At 40.7% G+C, this 18,638-nt stretch overlaps 1 protein-coding gene across 1 annotated transcript in view; it reads right to left on the bottom strand.

The window, feature by feature from the left end:
• Window positions 1-18,638, bottom strand: part of SLC4A8 (solute carrier family 4 member 8) — a 107,843-nt gene that overhangs the window by 34,124 nt on the left and 55,081 nt on the right. Inside the window, exons 6-12 of the mRNA XM_034412235.3 lie at window positions 15,761-15,937; window positions 9,715-9,806; window positions 8,761-8,918; window positions 5,500-5,587; window positions 4,428-4,574; window positions 2,951-3,045; window positions 335-509 (exon numbers count right to left, since the gene is read on the bottom strand). Coding sequence (XP_034268126.2) covers window positions 335-509; window positions 2,951-3,045; window positions 4,428-4,574; window positions 5,500-5,587; window positions 8,761-8,918; window positions 9,715-9,806; window positions 15,761-15,937 — 932 coding nt within the window. The remainder of the gene's footprint in view (window positions 1-334; window positions 510-2,950; window positions 3,046-4,427; window positions 4,575-5,499; window positions 5,588-8,760; window positions 8,919-9,714; window positions 9,807-15,760; window positions 15,938-18,638) is intronic.

Genomic DNA, 18,638 nt, shown 5'->3' with positions numbered 1-18,638 from the left:
TCAAGAGTGCCTTGTACTACAGAAGACATGCTAAAGCTACTTCATCAATGTCTTCCTGTGAGAAAAAAAGGGAAGATGGAAAACATAGGAAGTCCAGAAAATTCTGAGGCCCTTGTAAAATTCTGTGTATGTGGATGAATCACCACCCACTTAAAACCTTGATGAAAAAAAATCCCACTAATAGTTTAGAACTGTGATCTAATAATGCAAAATAGTATCCAGACCAGTAGTGGTGAGGTTATATGTCCACTGCTTTTGTAACCCTGGTTTTATTGTCACCTACCTTGACAATTATTCACAACACATAAAAGGAAGGAGGGGAAAAAGTTCTTACTATTTCTCCCTCTGTTGCTTCTCCAAGCAGGCCCCCAAAGGTGATCACAGGAGACATGCTGGCACAATACAGGAAGAGAAAGGAAGCTAAACACTGCAAATTCAAAGCATCTTTATAGTCGCTCCAATACCAAGGAGCTTTCCGTTTTATATCCAAGATCAAGCCACCAAAGAGCCTGCAAAGCAAAGACAGAAATTTGTAAGATATGGTGGATTCACAGTGATGGGTTAAATACAATAACAACATGGCTGGAGGTAAACAATTTCCGAACACATAATATTGAAAGTGGAGTGGCAACTCTTTGGCTTTGACATACTCATCTCATTAATTGTCCACAATTCTTGTTTATAGGCTCGCATCTGATTCAAACTGTGCTGTGTTACATGCAAAGTTATAGAATCAATTATAAACCAATCCATCGTTCAGCACTTAGAGACAAACACCACTTAGAGACAAACAACTTGCTATCCGACAAACAGTTTGGCTTTAGAAAAACCTCATTGTAACTTACAACTTTTGCACTGTAAAAACATCTGGACTACATGTCTTGATCAAGGTAAAGCTGTAGATGCAATTTACATAGATTTTTGTATGTAGAACATGATAAACTGCTGTTGAAATTAAACTCTTATGGCATTTCTGAACCTTTGCATAAATGGATTGCTGCTTTTCTGTCTAATAGACTGCAGAAAGTCAAAATAGGGAACTCACTGCAAGGCACTGTTTTAGGTCCCACACTTTTCTTGCTCCATATCAACAATTTATGTCATCAACTTAAAAGCAATTGTGTCCTTTTTGCCAATGACATAAAATTATTCAATACTGCAGATAATTCTGTTGTTTTTTGCAAAGTGATCTCGACTATGTGTCTGAATGGTCATTTATCTGGCAACTTCAAATTTCGATTAATAAATGCTCTGTTTTACATATTGGTAAACGTAATTAGAATGTCAAGTATAAGCTAGGTAGCATTGATCTAGCAGATGACCTTCACTTTGTCAAGGACCTAGGTGTACTTATCTCTGACGACCTATGCTCCAAAGTTCACTGTAACAGCATTACTAAAAAAAAAGCATTAAGAGTTATAAATTTAATTTTGCGAAGCTTTTTTTCTGAAAACATTGTATTGCTAATTTATTGCTTATAAAGCTTATGCTAGACCAATCTTAGAGTATTGATCAATTGTTTGGAATCTCCACCATATATCTGACATTAGTACATCGAGGGGGTTCAGAAGTACTTCATGGGAAAAGTTTTGCACCCTTCTGTACACAATAGAATTCCTTATGCTACTAGGCTCAAAATTCTTGGTTTGGATAACTGAGAACTGCGTCGCTTGCAGTCAGACCTAGGTATTGCATACAAAATTATATGTAGTAATGCTTTACCTGTAAATGACTTTTTCTGTTTTAATCGCAATAATACACGTGCAAACAACCGCTTTAAACTCAATGTAAATCGTTCTAAACCTGACTGTAAAAAATATAATTTCTGTAATAAAGTTGTCAAAGTCTGAAATGCTCTACCTGATCCAATTGTCTCAGCTACAAATTTTCACAGTTTCAGTCACAAATTGACTTCCGTGGACCTTGCTTCATACTTTAGTGGTTAGTAGTGCTTAAGTGCACTAATGTGCCTATCATCCCTGTCATCTTTTTTTTTTTTATTCTTGTTCTCATTTTTGTTTGACAAATTCTAATAAAAAAACCTGAAATTCCTCTGTTCCATATTACCAGATACTTCCTTTCTCATTATAGTCCTTAGTGCTAGCAAAAGTGACCTGGACCAATTCTTCAAAAGTTGCCCAGATGACATCATCCTAAATCTACCAGTACTACAAGTACTCCTAGACTTACAACCATTCAACAGTTCAAAGTTACAATGGTACTGAAAACTACACTACAACTCACACAGCATTCCCATGGTTATGTGATAAAAATTTGGGCACTTTGTAACTGGCATGTATTTATAATGGGTATAGCGTTCCAGTGCCATTTGATCCCCATCTGCAACCTTCTCAGGTGGCTTTTGACAAGCAAAGTTAGTGGGGGAGGCCAAATTTGCTTAACAGCTTAATTCACTTAACTTAGCAAGCATGGCAAAATAAAAGTGGGTGTGATTCACTTAACAACTATCTTGATTAGCAACAGAGATTCTAGTCCCATTTGTGGTCGTAAGTCAAGGACTACCTGTATCTAGTTCATAAGGTGTCCCTGAGTTTATAGAGCTCTTGTAATGAAAGATGGGAAAATTTTCTTTAGTAAAAATTTGGATAGTATACGGCCCACAAACACTACTTCTACAACCATGCAAAAACTCTTGCATGCAGTTTGTAGTAGTACTAGGCAAAATGATTGAACTGTGCCAATAGGGTTTTTTTTTTTTATTCTGAAGAGAAAAATCAGCATATTAAGATAGAGATATTTAACCTCTTAAAGCGCTCCCAAAATAAGTCAATAATTTGAACCTCTCCATTGCACTGATGCCAGGATGTCACTGGCCATGTCCCCTGCAGGCCAAAGAGGTCAAATACCTTTTAAAATGCAGTACTAACTAGTAAAAAAGATTGTTTATCGCTGCTTCTGAAGAAGCCACCACAAGACTCCCAGAACTCACTTTCCTGTTCTCTGGAGTTCTGGCCCAGCATGATCCTCCATCTCATCATCACAAATCTTTCCATTATAGAACATTCCTGGCATCTTCCTCTTATCCTAATAAAAAAGGAAGTTTGACAAATTAACTTGATTCTGCTGGCTTTTGAATCAGTCCAAGGCAGAGTGGCCTTCCCCCCCCCCCACCAAAAAAACCCCAACAATATCAAATTGGAGGCTAAACCTAATCTTATAGTGTTCTGCCCCAGCTACGGACCCCAAAGAACGAAGCACACACAAAGTCCGTTCAAACCTTAGTTTACTAAATAAACCAGTTTTTTACAACAACGGCTGTTAATTAACTGCATTAACAGCCGCCAAGAATTCAAAGAATAATACTGAAAGCTTACTGTGGTTGGCAGAATACCCAGAAGCAATTTGCAGGAAGCTGATAAGATAAGCAAGACAAGACACGAAGGTATGTGAACGAAGTTATTCCCTGCAAATTGCTTCAGTCGGTGTTCCTCCTTAAATAGGCTAAGGGAGTGGCCAATTAGCCCCAAGCCTTAGTCTCAAGGAGACCTCCTCCTGAAGAGCCACTCCTGCCTTTTGGCAGCTCTGCGTGCCCGTGCATCAAGAAGAGGCTCCTCCTCTTCATCCTCTTCACTTAAGGGAGCTTCTGGAGGTTCTGAAGGCCCTGGCTGAATCCCCGCCTCTGGCACCACATCTTCTCCAGCCTCCTCATTGTCTGACTCAAATGCCAGCTACACAGGCTACTGATGCAGCACCACACCAGCCTCCTCGCTGTCTGAATCAGCTACTAGCTGCACAGACCGCGTATGGGCCACAACATATAGTTGCAACACTACTGTATATCAAAAGCCGTATAAATGTCATACAGGTAGTCCTCGATTTACAATCATTCATTTGGTGACTGCTGAAAGTTACAACAGCATTGAAAAAAGTGACTTGTAACCATTTTTCACACTTATAACTGTTGTAGCATCCCCGTGGTCACATGATCAAAATCTGGACATTTGGCAACCAATTCATGTTTATGATGGTTGCACTGTCCCAGGGTCATGTGATTCTTTTGCAACATAAAATAACTAGCTCGTTTAAGGTCCTAACATGACTAACTAGTTTAAGGTCATAAAATGGGACAAAACTCACTTAACACTGTCTCTCACTTAGCAATAGAAATTTTGAGCTCAATTATGGTCATAGGTTGAGGACTACCTGCGATTTCATTTGCACACAATTGCCTTAGTGTTGATGTAGATTACAATAAGCAAGCAGGATCATTTTGCTTTCCTTGCAATTATAACAGGCCAAAAAGCTGAGACAGCTCTCTAGGGAACCTTAGCCAAGAAATGACAAATATATATTGTGCTATGATTCTACCCATTAATTTATAGGCAGTATCTCCCATATTAGACTTGATACTTTAAAAGTATTACTACTATTTTGTTTTATTGAGTTAGAGAAGTACCACAGTTTACCTGAGAAGGAACGCTTTTAGGTGGCTCAATTCTGATTGATGGGTCCCATTCCCCAGGTGGCAGCACAGTCACCTGATCTAGAAACTCATCAATGCCAGCTAAAAGGTCATTTCGATCCTTGGCTTTATAAGCAACATCGTGGAAAACCTATACAGACAGGAGAGAGACATTTACTTACACACATAATAGCTAAATCAATTCTAATTTTCCCATATATTCTCTCAAACAGAATCTTTCTCTGGACAACTATTCTGGTTAAACAAGCAAAACTTTAAAATCATCTACCTTGAATGTGAAACAATATATAGATACATAGCAGTGGTGGGTTTCAAAATTTTTTATACCAGTTCTGTGGGTGTGGCTTGGTGGGTGTGGCAGGGGAAGGTTACTGCAAAATCCCCATTTCCTCCCCACTCCATGGGAAGGTTACTGCAAAATCCCCATTTCCTCCCAATCAGCTGGGACTTGGGAGGCAGAGAACAGATGGGGGCGGGGCCAGTCAGAGGTGGTATTTACCAGTTCTCTGAACTACTCAAAATTTCCGCTATCATTCTCCAGAACTGGTCAGAACCTGCTAAAACCCACCTCTGATACATAGTATTTTGCCAGGTAGTGAAACAGCATCCTTGCATAAGTTCCCACCAGAATCAAACACTTTTTCACTTAGTTAAGTGTACCAGTCACCCTAAACCACAGCTGCCTAACCATGGCTCATTAAAAACAGAACAGAGCAGGCTGTGATTATACAGTATATGAATGGAAAGTAACACATATTACGGGTTACTACAATTTACAATGAACCAAGTCATGTAAATATTAAAAGGGGAGTATGCGTCACGAAAAACAATTCTACCATGTGTTTACTAATGCTTTATTTGGAGTGCGTGGGGTGTGTTGGTGTTATTTTATGTATAGCTCATCCAAAGAAATGTAAATGGTGTAGGCCCACAGTGCTTCTCAACCTTAACGACTTTTAAGAAACCTGGACTTCAACTCCCAGAATCCCCCAGGGGGCCATGCAAAGGTTAAGAAACAATGCTGTACATAGTGAAAAGATGCATACTTCACTTACTTCATCAGTCATGAGGGTAGCCATTGACCTTCCAATCTCATGATATTGCTGTCCTTTCCCTATTGGACCCAGCAAGACAAACAAGAACCTAGTCATTAAAAGAGAAATAGAAAAAAAAATGATTGCAATATAAGTCAAACATTTTAAACTCATTTGGAAACTACCGGTAAATCTCATTTAAATGAGACGGACCCTGTCCAATTAAGGAAAAGAAAAAGTCTTCAAAAGACCTTTCCATGATCTTCCAGAACAGTGAAACTTTTTTCCAGGTATGCAGCTTTAAAAATCTCTGAAGGTGAAATTACTCCTCCGCATTCCCTTGCCCCAGTATTTACTCCCTACTGAACCCATCAGGCTCTGTTCAGCTCTGTGCTGTTTACATTAAAGTCTTGCCTACTTGCAGCCTCTTGTCCCTAGAGTCATCTTCAACTTTAGGGAAAAAAAAGTAGGAGGTAAACATATCTCCTTTTCATTCAGATCATATACCTTTCTGGATTCAGTCAATGCAAAACAAAATCCTCAACAGAATAGGAACAAAAAGGAAGGGCCTTTCTGATTGGTCACTAGTTGATCTGGAGGATTCTGTATTATTTATTTGGGACAGCACTCCTAGCAAATTTCAAGAAACAAACACATGCTTTCTTTCCTGTATATCACTGCATATTGTTTTCTGAAAAGTACACAAAGGTTGTGCCCAGTGGTGGGTTGCTACTGGTTCGCTCCGGATCAGGTGAACCGGTAGCGGCGGCGGGAGGCTCCGCCCACCCACCCGGACACTTCTGCGCATGTCCACAAGCAAACCGGTAGCAACGGGTTTTGAAACCCGCCCCTGGCTGTCCCCAATGTATGTGCATTTACATGACATTTTCACTTTCCTCTGTATAGACATTCTGCATGCACACACGTGCCTTTCCTATGCCTGTTAGCGTCTTGCTACATATCTCCTCCACAGACAAGAAATTATTAAATATTGATGACATCTATGAAAAATAGTAAAACTTTGGATTATACAGTATATGTAGGCAAACATTAAAGTACATTAATGTAATACACTCTCCCCAGGCTTCCCCCACCCCAAGATGCTTCATGCTTCACATCCCGTCTCTTGGGGCCCAATAGGCTTTTCCCTACTTCTACTGAGTATCTCCCAGGCCTTAGGCCTGATTCCCACCTCCCCAAACAAAACACCCTTCTCACCACTTATCTTTTGAAGAGCTCCGAGGCCTTCCAGAGCGCCGGGATGACTTTCTTCATTGCCCAGCCACATGGCACAATTCTAAAAGCGCCCACCATTTTGTCCCATTGACAAAATGGTGGCCACATTTGGATCGCTGCTGCTGCACTGCCTGGGGACAAACTGCTTCATTGTGCTGCCTTAATAAACTCTGCACGATGCTGCAGAAGCATTCAGAAGCTTCTTCAGCACTGTGGAGACCTCTCTGAGGCAGCAAAAAGAAGCAGTTTGTCTGGCGGTCATCATTTTGTCCCCTCTGATTTGTGGGCAGGGACAAAATGGCGGATGCATTCGGGTCGCTGCCACATGGAACAAACTGCTTCGTTTTGCTGCCTTAACAAGCCCTGCACAGTCAGCACTGTGGAGACCAAGGTAGCAAAACAAAACAGTTTGTCTGGTGGCCATCATTTTGTCCCCATACCTGTCTGTATTTGAGTCTCCACAGCATGGCCCAGGAACACATGACCTGCTCTCCCTCCATAACATGAGGTCTGGAGAGCTTCAGAAGTTAAATGTGGGGCGGGATGGGGGTGTGAGGAGGATACCCAAGTCCTGCAGGTTTCTAGTGGGGTGGAATGGGGGAGAGAGGCAGGAGAGCACTGCAGCAACCTTGTAGTGGGTCATTAGGGCGAACAACCGCAGGCCCACTGCAGCTGTCCTAATTTTGAAATGAGGTCATAAGTAGCTTTTGGGAGTTGTCACTTGTAATTTCAAACATTAGTTAAATGGCCTGTTGTACCTTGAGGATTACCTGTATCTAATACTGAAGTATGAATATTTATGGATCCTCTAATACAGTGATGGCTAACCTTTTTGCTGTTGTGTGCCAAAAGTGGGGGGAGAGGGGGGGTCGCACATCTGGCTACACCCATAATGCAATGCCCCCCGCATGCCCCGCCCCTGCACATGTGCACGTGACCACAACGCGACCCCCACCCCCCGTGCATGCACGCGTGACCCCCCGTGTGACCCCCACCCTCCCACGGTCCCCCTGCCCTCCCCCCATGCATGCACAGCCCAGCCCCCGCGGCCCATTTTGAGCCTGGCAGGCCTCCCTGAATCTTCCTGGGACCAAAAATGGGCCACGGGGGGGGACACCCACCACGGCCCATTTGGGCATGGGGGTGCACCTCTCATCACATGTTCCCCCCACCCCCGCGCATGCGCTCGACCCCCTCTCGCCCCTGCGCATGCACGCAAGACCCCCCCCCGTGCATGCACATGCATCTCCTGCATGCGCCCCATCCCTGCGACAGACACTTGAAAATCAGCTGGCCGGCGGGAGGCACGCGCGGATGCACGGTGAATGCCTCTTTCGTAGACACAGCTTTTTAAAAAGAATTAAATAGTGTAAGAACAGGAACTATCCACAGCCATCTAAACAAATGTTTAAATTTCTCTTGAGTCCACTGAAAAAGTTGGATTTTTATTTCAGCGAAGAGCTTAAAATCGTAGAAATATATTTTTTAAAAAGCTCCAGTCTAAATTACAAAATTATGAAAATGGATGATTAAATATTTTTTTAACTCAATGGGGCTGTAGAGGGGAGACAACATTCCAGAGTTTGCAAGAAACATAATTTTAAATGGCATGGACATTTAAAGCAAAAACTCAAATGTAATAATCAAGGTGACAAATAATAGTAGTAGACTTAGATTTAGACTTAGAAAACTTTATTGTCACTTTGAATATACCCTAATCGGCATACATTAAAATGAAATTTCATTTGCATACATCTCTCAAAGAGTCTCCACCTCTAATATAAATAAATAAATAAATAAATAAATAAATAAATAAATAAATAAATAAATAAATATGCATATACATTATTATGCATAGCAGTAGACAATCAGTATGAAATTAGCACTAATTACTGTTGGGTAGATGGAGAAGGTAAAAAATAAAATCCCAAAGGCGTCAATGGCAAACCACCACTTCTGTAACACTGCCAAGAAAACTGCATAGCTGCAGGACATCAGTGCTATTAGCTATCGCCAAACACTCCCATCATCACTGCCACATTTTACCTGGTAGGGAGTGGAACCTCAGTCATGCCTGGAAGAAGAACAGCTGGCGATAAGCGTAAGAAAGCAACAATAGGTTGTGTCATGAAATCTGCTTCTCCAATTAAAACATTTGCAGCTTCTGCCCCAATAGGAATCTTCTTCATAAAATGAAGGTCTGTCTAATTACAAAGAAAAAAGCTTAATTTTTAAGGCAGAACTGATATTATGATGCATTTAATAAATACAGGTAATGGAATACAGGTAATTTAATAAATACGGGTAATACTCTCTTTCAGCAACCGTTCAAAGTTATAACAGCACTGAACAAGAAGATTTATGACCAGTCCTTGAAGTTGTGGCTGTCACAGCATCTCTATTGTAATTTGAGTGCTTGACAATCAGCGTGCATTTACAACAGAAGTAGCATCCTGGGGTCATGCAACCACCATTTGCAATGTCCACAGCTGACATCCAACAAGCAAAGTCAATGAGGAAGTCAGCAAGGAATTCGCGAGTCAAAGTCACATGACACCATGGTTACTGACTCATGGTGATTTGCTTAACACCTGCAGCTGGAACCAATGTAAGTCAGCATGGACATTTCACTTAACAATGTTGTACTTAGTGCCAGTCCCAGTTGTGGTCAGGGACTACCTGTATAAATTCCAGAGAACCTCCTCCTTTTGGGTTTATCAGTTTTTAAAAATAGACATTATACAGAGATGTTCATATTCAGATGAGATGCTGATATACCATGGCTGCTACTTATGACAGCAATATTGACTTATGGTAAAACTCAAAGGAACCCAACTCTTTTCCCATTGACAGTGACATTATTCACAAAGTCAGTCTGGCTGAAGATGCCAATTCAGAATAAAAGCAATGCCGATTGCTTTCGTCTGACTTTGATGGAGTCAAATCTGACTGGCTGTAAGATGCTCTTACAATTAGTGATAAACAATTACATTAACTCACTTTGCACACGTCTGTTGGGGTAGTATCATGAGTCAATCCATTTCTAACATCTAGTGTGTTAGAAGCAGGATGAAGAGACAGTGAAGGCATTCCTAAATAGAAACAGAGAGGAAAAATCTTGATAATTTTTTGTATCAATTATTACATTGTACATCATACATTGTACATATAATTTTGAAAAAAAATATATTTTACAAACCCTTATCAATAATAAACACATGTAGATTGCTTGATTTCACTTATAATGTCCACCTGCCCATGGATTATTTTGCTTATGTGAATGGCACATACAAAAAGAAAACTATTTTCATGAACTCATACTTCGGTGTATCAAATTTTTAACGTGGTCAGCTCATAACAATTTTCACTGCAAGCAAATGACACAGTTCTTTTAAAACAGCAACTTGAACAAAATGACAAGTGTTTCCTTGCTCCCTCCAATTTATTTTTTTATTATTGAACTAAACAAATGGAGGATGTGATAAGGTCACATCCTAAAGAAGTGATTATACCTTATGGAAATAAAAACTTCATCCCCAAAACCAAAATTTAGTTTTAGTAAACAAGCAAAAAACATTGTATGAATTTGCTGACTATATTCTTCCATAATAGTAGCAATGAAAGTGGTAGATTGACTCCCTATAATGAAATCCTAGCTGCTTCTATCTATGGACTGTTAGAAAAGACTTCCATTACTTGGGAATTTTTTCCTGGAAAACAAAGTATCTAATGCTGTCATTATCAACAGCATTCAAAAATTGGAATTAGAAATTGCCACTGCTGAACTTTGGGAAAATGTAAACACTGGCTGTGTGCTGAACATAGTTTAGAGATCGGACATTCCATCTCTAGCTTGTTTCATTGTTACATAACCTTATCCCCTTGCAGCTATTATAATTTTGAAAAGCCCCCAACTGTCAGCCCCCCCCGACACCAACAGTGCCCACAGAGATTTTAGAAAAACCAACATTTGGAAAGAATCATTGGACTCCAACTGGATGAGTCCAGGGGAGGAGATGAGGGTAGGTCTTGAGAATGTTATCTGGGAGGAGTTTGATCCTGGGGCTCCCGAGGATGTGGACAGGTTCTGGGTAAGGTTAGTGCCGCCACGTGTTTATTGGACCCATGTCCCTCCTGGTTGATACTGGCCTCCCGGGAGGTTACACGAGGCTGGCTCCAGGGGATTATAAGTGCTTCTTTGAGTGAGAGTGCCTTTCCCGCCGCCTTGAAAGAGGCAGTGGTGAGGCCCCTCCTCAAGAAGCCTTCCCTGGACCCAGCTAAATTAGCTAACTACCGTCCGGTCTCCAACCTTTGTTTTGTGGCGAAGGTTGTTGAGAGTGTGGTGGCACGACAGCTTCCCCAGCATCTGAATGAAGCTATCTATCTGGACCCGTACCAGTCGGGCTTCAGGCAGGGGTACAGCACAGAAACTGCATTGGTCACGTTGGTGGATGATCTCTGGAGGGCTCGGGACAGGGGTTGCTCCTCTATCCTGGTCCTATTAGATCTCTCAGCAGCTTTTGATACCATCGACCATGGTATCATGCTGCAGCGGTTGAGGGGGTTAGGAACAGGGGGCACAGTTCTGTGGTGGTTCGCCTCCTTCCTCTCTGACCGTTCACAGTTTGTGTTGGCAGGGGGGCAGAGGTCGACCTCAAGGCGCCTCACATGGGGAGTGCCGCAAGGGTCGGTCCTCTTGCCCCTTCTGTTCAACATTTATGTGAAGCCGCTGGGTGAGATCATCCGTGATTTTGGGGTGAGAGTCCATCAGTACGCTGATGACACTCAGCTGTACATGTCCACCCCAGACCACCCCAATGATGCCCTTGATGTGATGTTTCGCTGCCTGGAGGCCGTGCGTGTCTGGATGGGGAGAAATAGGCTCAGACTCAACCCTTCCAAGACCGAGTGGCTGTGGCTTCTGGCGTCCCAATATAGTCAGCTGGTGCCATCGCTGACTATTGGGGGTGAATCTCTACCCCCCACAGAGAGGGCTCGCAATCTGGGTGTCCTCCTGGACGCACGGCTGTCTTTAGAAGAGCATATGACGGCTGTGGCCAGGGGAGCTTTTTATCAGGTTCACCTGATTCGCCAGTTGCAGCCCTTTCTGGACCAGGATGCCTTGCGCATGGTCACTCACGCCCTTGTCACCTCCCAGCTGGACTATTGCAATGCTCTCTACATGGGGCTCCCCTTGAAGAGCACTCGGAGGCTCCAACTGATCCAGAATGCGGCCGCGCGGGTGATTATGGGCGCAACTCGTGCCCACATGACACCCCTCCTGCGCGAGCTGCACTGGCTCCCAGTGGTCTTCCGGATGCAATTCAAGGTACTGGTCAGACCTTTAAAGCGCTCCATGGCATAGGACCCGGGTACCTTTGAGACCGACTTCTGTCACCAATAGCTTCCCACCGGCCAGTTCGCTCCCACAGAGAGGGTCTCCTCAGGGTGCCATCAGCCAAGTTATGTCGGCTGGTGACACTCAGGGGGAGGGCCTTCTCTGTGGGAGCCCCTGCCCTGTGGAATGAACTGCCCCCGGAAATGCGTAATATCTCCGACCTCCGTGTATTTCGCTGTGCCCTCAAGACCCTGCTGTTCCGCCAGGCAGGGCTATCAATGTAATGATTTTAAATTGGGTGTTTTAAATTTGGAGTTTTAAATTTGAGCTGAAATTATTTAATAATTTTAATTATTTTTAAATTGATGTCTGTCTTTGTGTTTTTAATAGGCTGTACACCGTCCTGAGTCCTTCGGGAGAAGGGCGGTATAGAAATAAAATAATAATAATAATAATAATAATAATAATAATAATAATAACAACAACAACAACAACAACAACTTATTATTATTATTATTATTATTATTATTATTATTATTATTATTATTATTATTATTTATTAGGAAGACCTTCCCTTCTCAATACCAGAAGTGGGTAAATGGGTGGACATGATATCCAGAGAGGAAAAAGGATTAAAGTCACAAGACAATCTTGAGCATATACCTATCATCTTAACGAAAAATATCAGAAGCTGATTAGAAGTCCTGAACTTCACTGATAGGGAACCAAATGAACTGTAGAACGAAATAAATGTTGTTAAGTGTGAATTTGAAAACAGCCTGGCAAGGATCAAGAAACAAAAGAAAGCAAACTGGATATCAGAAAAAATGGTAGAAATTACCAAGAAGAAAAGACAAGCCAAAGCTAAGAAAGACAAAGATCTTAGGAAGTAACATAACAAAGAATTTCAGAGAGCTAGTAAAAGAAACTAGAAATAGAATTACAACATCTGTAAGGAAAATGAATATGGAAACAGATAGAGGAAAAACAAGGAAAATCTTCCAAGAGATCTCCAAACTCAGCAAGTGGTTCCAAACTAACATTGGTCTGTTAAACAGCACCATGGGCAAATAGTAAAGAAGATGAAATATAAGTGCAAGAATATACTAAAATTCCAAGATACTTGAGAAGATATTCTCCTACTTACAAGCCCTCTTAATATTAGAAGAACTTAGTCAGAAATCACAGGAATTGATGGAATATCTACGGAAACAGGGCAAGCAATAGAAAGAAGAATCTGTAGAAACTATATCCAAACTCTACCAGCAAATCTGGAGAATGACACAATGTCCAAGAAATTAGAAAAGGTCAATCTTTATAGCAATACTACAGAAAGGAGACTTAACAGAATGTAATCTTTGATTTAGAATAGAATAGAACAGAATTTTGCATCCAGTTTTGGTCACCACATTATAAAAAAATATGTTGAGACTCTAGAAAAAATGCAAAGAGGAACCAGGATGATTAGGGTACTGGAAACTAAAATATACGAAGAACGGTTACAGGAACTGGGCATGGCCAGTCTAGTGAAGAGATGGACCAGGGGAGACATGATAGCAGTGTTCCAATATCTGAGGGGCTGCCACAGACAGGAAGGAGTCATGCTATTTCCAAGGCACCTGAAGGCCAGACAAGGAATAATCGATGGAAACTGACCAAAGAGAGATTCAACCTAAAAATAAGGAGAAATTTTCTGACAGTGAGAGCAATCAACCAATGGAACAGAAGTTGCCTTCGGAAGTTGTGGGAGCTTCATCACTGGAGGCTTTCAAGAAGAGATTGGACTGCCATCTGTCAGAAATAGTGTAGGGTCTCCTGCTTGGGTGGGGGGTTGGAGTAGATGACCTACAAGGTCCCTTCCAACTCTGTTAATCTGTAAACAGAACTGGAAGGGACCTTGGAGGTCTTCTAGTCCAGCCCCCTGCTCAAGCAGGAGAACCTATACAGTCTCAGCCAATGACTGTCCAGTCACTTCTTAAAAACCTCCAGTGATGGAACACCCTTGATTTTTGAAAGCAAGCTGTTCCACTGGTTAATTGTCCTTATGGTTAGGAAATTTCTCCTGAATTCCAGGTTGCTTCTCTCTTTGTTCACAAAAATTCACAAAAGTTAACACAACAATTAGAATCACACATGGAAAGGGAGATGCCACATGCCTAAGCTAACTTCAGGAAAAGTTGTAGAACAAAAGATATTGTTACTTATGCATGGTGGATTATTGAGAAAGCCAGAGATTATGAAAAAGAAACCACCATGCGCTTCCCTGATTATAGAAAATATTTTATTTATGTCAACAATTTCAAGTTGTGGAATGTTCTTGGAAAATGGAAATCCCAGTACATTTGTCTTTCCTTGTATGAAATTTATACACAGGGCAGGATGTCACAATCCAGGCAGGGCATAGTAAAACAGAATGGCTCCAAGTCAGTAAAAGAGTAAGATAAGAATAAGGTTGCATACTGTCCCTTCATTTACTCAATCTATATGTTCATTTTCTCTCTCTGGATGGTGACACCCTGCTCTGTGTATAAGTGTGAGGACAGACTAATATTGTGGGATTTCCAAGCACGAACGAAGCTGGATTGAAAGAAAATAAGTATGATTTTAAAATTGGAGGTCGAAACATCAGAAACTTGCACTATGCCTTTGGCAGCATTTTTTATAGTTGAACACATAAATGATATGCTATCTCTGGTAATTAAAGTCAAGGAATATAATGAAAAAGGTCCATGCAGGGACAGTCCCCATGCTGGGGGAGAATCTATCTATATGATTGCTAACGGTCAATACCAAATTAACACAACATAATAAATCAATACCACTGACTACTAGAGGCTTTTGGAAATTTACAATTAAAATGCTTATATAAAAAATGATTAACACACTTAGTATGTCAAAAAACATTGGAAAATGGACTTTTACCTGGGCCAGCATAATTATTCTTATAATCCTACACTTCGGGGAGATTGTTTGACTAAAACCTACTAAAATACAAGTTGGATCATATATATGTTACCTGATGCTCAAACCAGACAATCAGACAACGTCTGTGCTCACCCATGATAAACCATAAATTTATTTAGGCTAAATAGTTACGGTAAAGGCCAACAAATTATACTATACCTTAATATAATGTGTGAACTAGGCCATCAATTCAATATGATTAACTTATTTGGAGATAGCCTATTACACAAACAGAGTAGCTTTGGTTGATTTCACTAGAGATTATCATTCACTTTATTAGGTGAATGCAGCCAGTTTGCCTTCCAAATTGCTGAAGCAGTATAGCAAAGAGAAAAGACAAGCTGCATGCAATTAGTCATGTCCATATTCAGAGTGACTCTGAATGGAGATAAATTTAAACTGCATATAAATTTAATAAACAAATAAAAATAGATTGAGTAAATTTTGTCAGATGGAGCAAGCATTTGCCAAAATAATGTTTGTTCTTCATATTCCTCTGCTAGTTTGAAGTACGTACAATCCAGAAAACAAGCAGAGGCACTGACGGATTAGGAAGGGATACTCCGTTCACTAGACGTGTACACAAAGATTTGTGGTTTGGATTCGGGTGTTGTGCGACTGAACTAGTGGTTGTTGTAAATCATAAGTTGTTATCTATTCCCAATGATTTTTCAACATTTGGTTTATAATTCCTAATGTAATGAGGAAATTGGATCAGAATAGCAGTTTACACAGATCCTTTACCTGTTTTATCTATTGAGTGAGGATCAGACTTTCTCTGGCTACTTTCTCCAAAAGAACGGACCATTGGAAGGATGTTTCTCTTCTTTTCATGCTGATGATGGTGCTTTTTCAAGAGGGTTTCCCAGAATTTTTTACGTGTGGCTTCATCACAGGATTTCTGGCTATCCAGGATCATTTCTGAAAGAGAAAACCACCTAATTATACAAATGCAATGCACATTACACTGCAATCAGTGATCCTGAATTAAAATGATATTAGTTAGATATTAATAATTATGGTTGGAAAGTTCAGCGGTATAGTTTTTTCTAACGGGAGGAAAGGAAAACTTAATTTTATATATATATTTTCCTCTTATAACAGCAATCCTTATAATTCTTTGCACACCTGCTATTAGCTGCATTTTTAAAACTAGTCCATTAACACAACACATCAGACTGGATCATTAATACAGAACAAATGAGTGTAATTCAAAATTTGTCTTCAAATGAGACAAATATAAGTAGTCTTCTACTACAGCCTCAACGGAGCCCCAAATTTCCATTCCATTGACAGTTGTTGTGCCTCATTTTATGACCTTTTTTTGCCAGAAGTGTTAAGTGAATTACTGCAATTTGTAAGTGAATCACACAGTTGTTAAGTGAATCTGACTTCCCCCATTGACTTTGCATGTCAGAAACCAGCTGGGAAGATTATATATGGTAATCACATGATCCCAGGATGCTGCAGCTCAGTGGTGGGTTGCTACCAGTTCGTCCCGGATTGGGTGAACCGGTAGCACGGTGGCGAGAGGCTCCGCCCACCTGCCCAATCGCTTCTGCGCATGCGCAGAAGCGTTGCGCGTATGAGCGAACTGATAGCAAACAAAATTGAAATCCACTACTGCTGTAGCTGTTCTAAACATATGCCAGTTGCCAAGTGCCTGAATTTTGATCACATGACCATGGGGATGCTGCAATGGTCGTAAGTGTGAAAACTGATCATAAGTCACTTTTTTCAATGTCATTGTAACTTCAAATGGTCACAACAAATGATTGTAAATTCAAGGATTACCTGTACTATATCTTGGCAGAATCAGATCAGACTTCATCTAAGCCAAGTCTCAGTCTTCATAGGAAGACATGGAGATTCGATTTAGCTATGATATTAGTTAAAGCAGTGGTGAAATGTAAAATTTGTTACTACTGGTTCTGTGGGCATGGCTTGGGGGGGGGGGGTAATGTGACTGGGTGGGCGTGGCCAACTTTTTTTTTTTAACTTTTAAAAAGCATTTTTTCTACAACCTCAAGAGGTTGCAGAAAAAAATGCTTTTAAAAGCCTCTGACGATCAGGCAACTCAGCTGGGATCGTCAGAGGCTTTTAAAAGCATTTTTTCTACAACCTCTCGAAGAGGTTGTAGAAAAAGCCTCTGATGACACCAGCTGAGCCGCGCGATCTTCAGAGGCTTTTTTTTTTCTTTTAAAAGCATTTTTTTGGCCGAAGAGGTTGTAGAAAAAATCCTTTTAAAAGTAAAAAAAAAACCTCTGATGATCGCGCGGCTCAGCTGGGCATGGGGGGGCAGGGATTTTTGCTACCGGTTCTCCGAACCACCTGCCGCTGTCACTACCAGATCGGGCGATCCGGTCCGAACCAGGAGCATTTCACCCCTGAGTTTAAAGCACTGGTAAACCTACCCTCCAGAAATTTATCTCATCCAGCTATCTGCAACTCAGGTTCCCTTCAGATATTTTGAACTACAATTTTCATCAGGCCCATCCAGAGATATTAATGGTCAGATAGTTTGAAATATGAAGTCAAAGGCATACATACAGACACTCCAAAAATAACAGAAAAAACCCTCTATTTTTTCCAAAGCTTTTTCCTCTTTAAATTATAGTGCTTATTATATTCTATATAATTTATATTATATAGAGCCGAGGTGGCGCAGTGGTTAGAGTGCAGTACTGCAGGCTACTTCAGCTGACTGCTAGCTGCAGTTCAGCAGTTCAAATCTCACTAGCTCAAGGTTGACTCAGCCTTCCCTCCTTCCGAGGTGGGTAAAATGAGGACTCAGATTGTTGGGGGCAATAGGCTGACTCTGTAAACTGCTTAGAGAGCGCTGTCAAGCACTGTGAAGTGGTATATAAGTGCTATTGCTATTGCTATTATGAAATGTTTCCCAATATTTTTTTTTATAAATGCCAAAATAAAACAGCTAAGAAAAGTGTTTATATATGGGACTCCTTATTTCCCAAAATGGTTTCTAAAAAGTATAATATAAAGACTTTTACACAAGTGTATTTGCAATATCAGTTCATTTCTTGTATCCTTCAAGTTTTGTAGTATCATATTCAAGAACAAGAATGTATTTCTTCTTTCAAGGATCCTGGCATTTATTTCAATGTGAGAAGGGTTCAGTCATCAGATAATGCAATCTTATTGACTTTTGATTTAGAAGTTCATGCTTGTTCTTCTCCTAAATTAGATCTGGGATTGGGTAGACAGTGCAGCAGCATGCTGGAGTAAAGGATACTAAAAATATGCATTCTATTTCTTTCTGAGGAAAAAAAAAAATCTAACATAGAAACAATACAATCATCCCAAAGCAACAATCTGAGGAAAATTCTTAACTGCCATATTTAATTCTGAGAATAGCTATCCTGAGTAATGGTGATAGGAGGGAGATTCATAAAAAGGGCCAAATCTGTTCTGGCTTCCACATTTTTTTTATCCAACATTTTAAAAATAGTCAAAGGAAAAAAACAGCAGGCACAATAAACACTCTTTTCCCAACCATTCGTGCTACTTTGGCATCCTATCATCCCACCCACCCTTCCAACCTACATTTAGAGAATATTAATCCAATGGGGGTTAATATTCTCTAAATGTAATAATAATAATA

This window comes from Pantherophis guttatus, chromosome 2, assembly GCF_059756535.1.
Source record: "Pantherophis guttatus breed Tessera chromosome 2, ASM5975653v1, whole genome shotgun sequence".
In the NCBI taxonomy this organism is placed as follows: domain Eukaryota; kingdom Metazoa; phylum Chordata; class Lepidosauria; order Squamata; family Colubridae; genus Pantherophis; species Pantherophis guttatus.
The sequence above is the reverse complement of the archived record's forward strand: the minus strand, read 5'-3'. Positions and strand labels throughout refer to the sequence as shown.